Here is a 9,763-nt window from a genome sequence, read left to right as displayed (position 1 = left end):
CATGTTGTACCAACTGGAGTACCAAATAAAGCTCTGGATGATTATAGTTGGCAAAAGTGTCTGCATTTACTACTTTCCTTGTATCTGTGTTCACATTATCAAGAGGCAGGGCCTATTTCTCCAGTTTTTGAATCTGGTTAGGGCTTGTGGCTTGCTTTGACCAACATAATGAGGCAGGAGTGACACTGTGCCCATTCTGAGCCTCACAAGGCCTTGTACCATGTCCATCCACTCTCTCCTGTGGGAGACTGCCACTACTATATGATCACTATATGATACCTGTGTGATCAAGTGTGGGTTCTTCAGCTGGAGGGTAATAGATCCCACAGAATAGAAATGAGCCATCTCAGCTGAAGTAATACCAGATGATATAGTGTGGGGTGAGGGACATAGAACAAGGCACCTTAAAGCCCAAGAGATTGATCTTTAGTGACCCTGGAACATAAGAAGGGAAACAGAGACCCAGGGCAACCACTATCCCAGTCTACATGTACCAGGGGTTTTCCAGGACATGGGAACTTCTAGGCTAAAGCCACAAAGCCTGGGATGAACCCGGACACTTTGTTGCCTTATGGCAAGGGTAATTAGTCCATGAACTGCATGAGATTACTTAAAGGAGCTAGAAAGAGCCAGGAAAGTGGGGTGTCTTACCTAAGAGCACACAGTTAATTCATTCATCCCTTTTCTTCAATTAATCATATATTCAATGTCACTTCAGTTTACAGTCCTGTGGCATGGCTGTTTTTCTACAGATGAAGAAGAAATCATAATATACATATAATAATAATAATAGCCTTTCCCAAGTGTCTATCATCTATCCAGCATGGTTCTAGGCATTTCACATATATTAATCTACTTTATCTTCAAATAGTCATAGGGAAGAAGTACCATTATCCTTGTTTTACAGATGAAAAAACTGAGACAAAAAAAGGGTTAAGTATGTGACAATGTCACATAGTTATTAGGTGACAGGACTAGGACATCTGAGGCAGTCAGGCTAGAGCATGCATATTTTAGACAGCACACTGTCTGCTGCCCATCTCAGGGTGCCCAGCCAGACTGCATTAGAGTCAAATCCAACTGCCAAAGCCAACAGATCCCATCCAGACCCCTCACTCCAGCCTAAATGTCCTATCAGGCTGACACACCTCTTGATGAAGAAAGACGGATGGAAAGACTAAGAAGGTCACCGGTGTGTTGCACCTGGGTTGAACCTCTGTTCAAGAGGTTAACCTGGAGACTGTTGAGCCCTGAGGAGTGTGAAATTATGGGTCAGAGGGACCTGTGATATGGTGGGTAACATCATTGTACTTTTACAGCTACAAAACTGGGAATCTGGACCAAACTACGATTAAAAAGCCCTGTCTAGACTTGGAGGAGTCCAGTTGACCCAGTGATTTCCATTCAGCAGAAATAACTGAGGTCAAGAACATCAAGGCAGCCATGAAACATGAAAAAAATCAAATTAACCTAAAGCAGTTGAATCATCATTCCTCTCCTTTTCTTCCTTTGGTAATTTGTTTTCCAGGCTCTTCTATAAAAATCAGGCCTCTGATCTCAGGAGCGGCTAAGGAAAAACAAGAAATAAGAACGATTATTTCTTGTTTGTCTTTATAGATAACATCTATAATCAGAGCACTTTTGAACTCTCTACCCCTCCCAAAAAAAAAAAAAAAAAGCCTGTGTCTGCACTTTTCCCCCCTAGAGAGAATGTTGTTGGCTTTCTTCCTCTTCATTTTGACACTTTCACTTCCTTTGCTGGAAGGTGAAGTGGCCACCAAACTCGGAGTGCAAGTGACCATCTCTTTCCACAGTGCTTCATGACATTGGAGCCTCCAAGAAGAACTAATGTTAAGAGTTTCTCTTCAAGATGATTGGACTGCTCTGCCCAGAGTTGCTGAGGTGAGTGATTCCTCCAATAGAATCTCTTTGGCACGTTGCCTGTAAAATTTTGAAGATGCTCTTGCTGATGATTTATGAGTAAGTCAACTGCTCTTTGCCACTTCCACTTCAAGGTATAATGAGCTAACCATCCCCTCTGCCGTCTCACTCCTCCCAACTGTGATCTGGTCACATTGCCTGCTCTCTGTTGAGACCTTAGATTACTCAGCAGAAGACTAAGGCATGCTTCAAAGGGTGAGGTTTCTATCCCACTAACCACTCTCCTTCCCTTAGGGTTAACAGCACTGCTCCTTCCTTGAGTTCTTTCCCATCACCTAGTGTTTTCATGACTCCACACTTTCTCTACTTACCTTTGCAGAAGAACACAAGTTTTCTGAAATCAAAAACATGTACGTTCCCTCTAGATATTTTAAATTTTAGTCCCTTCCTTTCTAACAACCCCTTCCAGTAATGTCAGTAGGGGATACTAATCAAGTTAGTTGTTTATTGAAAGCAAGGGTACTTTCAGCACAATGTTGGGCTCAGCTGGGAACAGTCTATGATATAGCTACTCTTCTCTTGTAATCTAATTGGGAGACAAGTTGTATTCATCCATTCATCCCTATGGACATTCAGGACACAATTCTTGAGTGCTTACTCTATGCTGGGTATTAGGGAAACCATACAAGTGGTTTCAAAACTCTGAGTTCTGGCCCCTAGGGCAGGAGTTGGGGAATGGAGTTATGACTAGGGATACAAATCCACATCTATCACAAGCAGTGTCTGCAAATTTTTATTCTCTTCTTACTCATGCATATTCATGCATTCATTTGACAAATATGTACTTGAGTGTATATAAACATGGCATAATGTCTCAGATGTGTTTGTGTATTTCCCAAAACCATTTGGATGCAGTTGTGATCAATTAAATACAAATCCACTTAAAAGTTTTACTGTATTTGGAATGTCCTTTTCTCACTGAGTATTTTCTGGGTCAGCAAACACCAGAAGTTCATTCCCATCATGGACCTGCACAAAAAGAGTTAACACTTTTAAAATGTGTTTTTATACTGGAAAATGTGGGAATGTCTAAAGAGAAGGTTAACAGAGAGTCCTTAACAACACCCAAAGGTGTGGGTTTTGTAGGACAATAGCCAGAACTGTGTAGGCTAAGAAACCAGGCAGGTGGGGGTGGGGGATAAGCACAGAAGCTTCGGTGGGTGGGGGGGGCACAAATGTTGTATTTAAGCAACCCTCATCCATGTTGGATCACAATACTTTAAAATATGCACATAAACTCTCTCTTTTAAAAAGATTTAGTAACAAGTTATTTTTATATATTTTGTGTGTGTGTGTGTGTGTGTATATATATATATAATATAACTAATAAGTAAATCCAGAACATCTAAATCTCCACCTCACTGCCCAATCCTGATTATTTAGCTCCATTTACATGACATAGGTTTTTCAAAAGCAAAATATACTATATTCATCTCCCTTCATCATTCTTGATACTTTTCCAAGTGCTTTCTCTATACATGGTTTGATTATCACCAGAACAATGAGATGCAAACAGGACAGGAATCATTATTCTGTTTTGGTTTTTTTTTTTTTTTTTAAGATTTTATTTATTTATTTATTTGACAGGGAGAGAGAGAGAGAGGAGGTGCACATGAGCAGCGACACAGGGAGACGGAGAAGCAGGCTTCCTGCTGGGCAAGGAGCCTGATGTAGGACTCAATCCCAAGACCCTGGGATCATAACCTGAGCCAAAGGCAGCCAATTAACCGACTGAGCCACCCAGGCACCCCATTATTCTGGTTTTATAGATGAAGATAGAATGCTGAAGAAAAGACAATGAATCACACAGATGTAAAAATACACAGAGGTGGGGCACCTTGGTGGCTCAGTGGGTTAAGCCTCTGCCTTCAGCTCAAGTCATGATCTTAGGGTCCTGGGATCGAGCCCCGCATCGGGCTCTCTGCTCAGCAGAGAGCCTGCATCTCCCTCTCTCTCTCTGCCTGCTTCTCTGCCTACTTGTGATCTCTCTCTCTCTCTCTGTCAAATATATAAATAAAATCTTTAAAAAAGTACACAGAGTTTAGCTAGGTAAAATTAGCATGGAAGTGTAAAATGTACAAAGAAATGTAAAATGGTCCTGGGATGTAGAATCTGGAATTTGGGAAAGAGGATGTAAGCTAGAATCCTGTGCTTCTACAGGCCATCATACGAGTTCCAAAAAGATTGTGCTCATGTTAAATATCAATCTCTTAAAATTGAAGAAGAGACGTTTTAAGAAGGGCCTAGTGGGAAAAAAAAAGGCAATAAAAAATATTTTTGAAAAAATGGGAAATCTAGAAAAGACAGTCCAACTAATAGAATGGTGCATGGCAGGAGAATTTTAAAAATTATATGACATATAATTGAGATTTGAGTTGGCTGAATAGGATTCAGCCCATTAGGACTTTCTCTTAACTGTACTTTCAGGAGACAATTATTCACATGGCCTAAAACAGTCCAAAAATTAAACTATATTGGGTCTCATTTCAGGTAATACATATTTAAGTGAAAGGCAGCACTGTCAAAAGAATGAGCTTGGGTTTGAATTTTGCTTTCAACACACATTAGCCATCAGGCAACTACTTAATACTTAAATTCTCTGAACTTCGTTTTTATGGTTTTCCATCTCTCAACTGAATATGATAATACTTCCCTTGCATGGTTGCTGCAAAGATTTGAGATGTTGCATGCAAAGCACCTAGTAAAGTATACGCGACACTGCAGAAACTCAAGCGCGGTGAGTTGGTATGTTGGGTGGTGGTGCTGGGTCTAATTTTCATGTGCTCTCATGGCCTGAACACTAGACTTGGAGTCAACAGAATCCAAGTTTTGGGTCCTGACTCTTCCTCTTAGTAACCATAAGATGAGATATTATTAAAGGTATTTAGGTTTATTCATCCTGAATCTCTCTTCTTATATAGAAATGAGTATAGTTTCCCTTCCTATTTCTAGTTCAAGGTTCAAACAAAATGGTGTATGTGAAGTAGCTCTTAAATATAAATGTCATATAAAAATAGAACTAATCGGGGTGCCTTGGTGCCTCAGTGCATTAAAGCCTCTGTCTTCGGCTCAGGTCATGATCCCAGGGTCCTGGGATCTAGCCCTGCATCAGGCTCTCTGCTCAGGAGGGAGCCTGCTTCCCTTCATCTCCCTCTTCCCGACTCTCTGCCTACTTGTGATCTCTGTCTTTCAAATAAATAAATCTTTTAAAAAAAATAGAACTAATCATGTAGGTTAAAATAGATGTGTTGCTATAGATATAACAATTTTATCACTGCAGTAAGAACATAGGGTAGAAGTCTATCCATGTTTTTAGAAGTCCTAGTAACAGCAACAACAAAAACCCCTCAAATTACAAGAAATGTTTAGTTAGCATAGGGGAAATTGTTCAGTTTTAAGGATAAGGAAGCCTTTGAATAGGCTTACAACGGTCATGATGGACCATCCCTCTCTAGGTTGGTATCAGAAAGGATGAACAGTCTTGTGTCTCGAGTTTTTCAGGGAAACAGAGAGTCCTCAGCTCAGGAGGCACCAGAGATGGTGCCACCCACCCACCGGGTTTGACCCAGAGAAGTGAAGTTACTTAATCAGAAGGACACCCACAAAGAGGATCTCCAGGGATGAGCTTGCCCCCTGCTCACCCCAATACTTAAGGGCAAATGCATCCCCCCATGGCTTTAAAATCTCTACATCTGGTAAACGGTAAGAACTGGACAGCAGATGCAAGGCTGTCTGCTAAGCTACAGGACAAAATCTCCCTCAAATGTTTCCGTGCACGGCTGGAGGGCAGTGAGGGGCTGGAACTCACCATCTTGAAGTTCCTCCCGTCCTTTTGCATTTATGATATCATCCAGGAAACATTTAAACAACCTAGATGGAACGAAATGTCTCGCCAGGTGGTGGCTTGTGATATATACAGACAGCCCCTGACTCACAAAGAAAGACTACAGAGGTCCCATACATACAAGCAGCTGCTGCTATCCGCCTGGCCCCCACCACCTTGCAGCTGCCATGGGCTGTGTGAAAAAATTAAAAAAGAAAGAAAGGGGATACAAAAAAAAAAAAAAAAAAACTTGGACCACTTGCAGATTCGGCACATTCAGAGGCAGAAGAAGACAAGAAGCTGTGGAAATAGGAATCACACATAAGGGAATGGACTCTCTGGGTGAATTTTCAGCCACGGGTGATCTGGCAGCAGCCCCCATTCTCTTTGCCTTGAATAAGCTCCTCCCGGGAATTACTATCCTCTTCCATCCAGAAGACTATCAATGTAGGATTTTGCCTCCAAGCCTTATTGGAAGAAGGAAGACAGGAACAAATAATTTACCATTAGAAATCTCTTTCAAAAAACCACTCCCCTCTTCAATGGTTAATAATAAGTGCGCCTACCTCATGGGGTATTTGTGAAGACAAAGTGAATCAATGAAGAAGTTCTTATAACTGTGCCCAATATGTGCTTTAACACTGATAAATGTCATAAAAGTGTTGGCTCCCTGTATAATCATGATTATTCCCATTTTACAGAAAAGAAAAACTGAGGCTTAGAGAAGTTAAATTGCCCTAGCTAGACCATAGAATGTAGGGGTAGAAGAAAGATTCAAATCTAGGTCTATCTCAAAATCCTGCAATCTGTTTTAACTACTGAGCTATAAACAGTCATATGCCTAGCATTGGGCAGTCATTGACACATTAGCAAGAATTTACTCAAGCACAGTGTTTTCTGCTGAAAATCAATTCAGCTCAGCTGCACTCAGGAAACAGGAATTTTGACCAGTGAGGGGGGCAAGTAGGCTATTTGTGGAAAGAGCAGGAAGACCTGATCAAGAGACCACAGTTGAGTATTAAATAGGAAGCCTCGAGGCAGTGACACCCACAAATGGGAGAGGTATAAAAAAAAAAGGACAGTTTAGGAGGAGTCAAAGATGAATTCTGACCCACGTGAAATTTCATCTCAATCTGACTCAAGAGAGGGGGAGGAAGATTTCTATCTTTTTCCCCACCTACCACCTCTTGTCCCACCCACGGTTGCAAATTACTTATTAGTACTCTGGGTAGACTACAAGAAAGTTTAAATAAACTTTTGTGGGCTGGTTGGAAACATAACGCTTCCACTCCCATTTGTCATGCATTTCTTTTGGGAAATGTGTGCTGAGTTCCAAATAAATGACTTGTAATTTAATACAACGTGTGTACACTTCGCGTCTCCCTGGGCTGGGCATCGTGCTGGGTGCTGGAAATACCAAAGGAGATATAAGCCACAGTGTGTGCCCTTGAGCAGGAGCCCCGTCCGGAAGAGATATATAAGCAGCTAAGAGACAATGTGCTGAGTGTAACAGGAGAGGTGTGTACAAAGTGTCTGGAGCACAGAGGAGGGGGACAAGGAAATTGCTTTTAAATCAACTTTTGGAATCCAACCCCTCTGCAAGTTGGGAACTGCATGCAATGCATCAGAAGTTACTGGAAGGACATGCTTACCATTTAGAACTGAATGAACTGCTTTTTTCCTGGCAAGTGGTAGTATCAATATCTATGTGGGGTTTTTTTATTTTTCTTTTTTCTTTCTTTTTTTTTTTTTTTTTTTCTGAAGAGGTGAGAGACAGAGATGATTGCATGGACCCAGAACTTGGACTGCTCTGGTTTGAATCCGACTTTCACTTACTAGTCATATGACATATGCTTCTCTCAGTCTCAGTTTTTTTAATCTGTTAAAGGGACCCATATCTTCTTCATAGAGAAGATAAACGAGCTAATGCATGCAAAGCCCAGTGCCCAAGATGGAGTAAATTTCTCACCCAAATCTGGCTACTTCTAACTGGGTGATAGATATTAGCTGGCTTCAAATAACTTCACCAAGTGGAGCTATGTTTCTGGAAGACCGTTTTAAGGGATACACAGACAAGCATGTTCACATTGTTCTTTAAAGATATACTTATCTATTTGAGAGAGGTGGGGAGGGGCAGAGAGAGAGAGAGAGAGAATCTTCAAGTTGACTCAATGCTGAGCACAGAGCCCAACACGGGGCTCGATCTCACCACCCTGAGATCACGTCCTGGAATGAAACCAAGAGTCCAACATTTAACTGATTGTGCCACCCAGGCACCCCTAGCATATTTACATTTTAATAGCATATATTTATCTTCACATGTTTGAGGGAGATATGTATAGCCCATCAAACACAAATTTTGTAGATATCATTTCCTAGGAGGAATAAAAAATTTTAGAAATTTTTAGTAAAGCTAAAAGAAAACTATTTAGGAGATAATAGCCAGATGTTACATCTTGTCTTTCAGAATGAAAGGACCAAGCTGACCAGCAGACTTTATTTGAGGCTAGGACAGCAGATAGATGTTTCACTTTAAATTCTTCTTCTTCTTTTCTTTTCTTCTTCTCTACCCCCAACCCACTGGTCATGGCTCAAATTCATTTTAGTTTTCTTAATATCAAATGTGTATATGAAAGAACATATTAAAATATTCTCTAGATTTTTGTTTTAAAAGGATATGGGGGGGGGGGGATGTCACAGATTAAGAACTGTAGCAAGTGATGGTCTCCCTTTCTGTGTTTTCTCACTGTAATGAAATTCAAAACTTTCATCTAGGACTCTGGGGAAAGGCACCATTTTCTAATGCCTTAACTAAAGGGAGAGTGCTTCTGAATAGCAGAAAAGAATGCCTTCTGCATGCCCACGCTTTCTTGGCCCCGATTTCAATCCCGGTGGAAAAATTCCCTGAAGCCTACGACAGCTGAGCTTTTCGCCTGGAATTCAGATGATCAGAAAAGGAAAATTATACCCTGAGGTTCTGGGGGCCCTCGAGCAGCACACAAAGGCCAGAGGCGGGCCCTAACACCTGCTGTGTCTACCCCACAAGCTGGGGGAGCTCAAGCTCTAGGGGATTCGAGTTTGGGGGAGGTAATGGGGGGGCGGAAATGGGAGAGATGAGGACAGGCTGGCGTAGACTCATTTGCTGGGTTTCCCCCATGTTGCAGTAAGGACTCCGGGGCACCAAGTCCCTTCTACCCCCTTCTTTGTACAAATCACCTCCAGGAAAGTCCCTCTATCACAACAGTTGGCCTTTGAAACCTATAGAATGGTCATGCCTGGACGGGGTTTCCCTGGGGTCAGTATCCCCAAGGCTTCTCTTGCTTCCACTGTGTCCCCTCCACTGACAGGCTTGTACAGAGCGGAGTGTGTTAAAGACACACAAGACCGAAGGACCCTAGGGTCTTTAAAGCTGTTTGTTAAGTCAAGCTATACCAGCCTATATGTCTTCTCGTCTTTCGGACTTCCTGTGGAGATGGCCTCCCCTAACTGAACATCCTCCCCACCCTCCACCAGCCTGGTCAAGCAGTCTTTATTCCGCCCTCTCTGTCCCCACTAGGAAAGAGAGAAGTAATAAATCCCCTCATGGGTCCCACCCTGGGAGAGCAGGTACAGAGCAAAGAGTACTCACGAACTGGGGCAGCAGCTTTCAGATAAATCCCTTTATTTCAGCCTCCAGAATAGGATTCTCAGGTACCACACAGGACACCCAGTTCCACTGGAATGTCAGAGAAACAACAACTGATTTTTTAGGAGTATGTCCAAAGTACTCATAATAAATACCTAGATGAAACGTTATTTGTTGTTAACCCAACATTCCAATGGAACTGGACGTCTATATTTGCATTTGCTAAATCCAGCAAACCTACTCAGGAACAACCTCATGAGGCTGGCCTTATTATTCCTATTTTAAAGATGGGCAAAGAGGCTTGGAGGGATTGAGCGACCTGCCAGAAACCACAGCGCCTGTGGGCAACAGAGCAGAGATGACATTTTCAACCC

General features: G+C 42.0%; 1 protein-coding gene across 2 annotated transcripts in view; it reads left to right on the top strand.

Moving 5' to 3' along the window:
* The first annotated feature begins 1,813 nt into the window (after positions 1-1,813).
* RBPJ (recombination signal binding protein for immunoglobulin kappa J region) overlaps positions 1,814-9,763 on the top strand; it is a 217,688-nt gene continuing 209,738 nt past the window's right edge. Inside the window, exon 1 of one of the 2 annotated variants that reach the window (XM_059164186.1) lies at positions 1,814-1,902. In XM_059164186.1, coding sequence (XP_059020169.1) covers positions 1,871-1,902 — 32 coding nt within the window. In that variant the 5' untranslated portion in view covers positions 1,814-1,870. The remainder of the gene's footprint in view (positions 1,903-9,763) is intronic. The other variant, XM_059164212.1, reaches the window with a different exon arrangement.

The sequence above is a fragment of the Mustela lutreola genome, chromosome 1, assembly GCF_030435805.1.
Source record: "Mustela lutreola isolate mMusLut2 chromosome 1, mMusLut2.pri, whole genome shotgun sequence".
NCBI lineage: Eukaryota > Metazoa > Chordata > Mammalia > Carnivora > Mustelidae > Mustela > Mustela lutreola.
The sequence above is the reverse complement of the archived record's forward strand: the minus strand, read 5'-3'. Positions and strand labels throughout refer to the sequence as shown.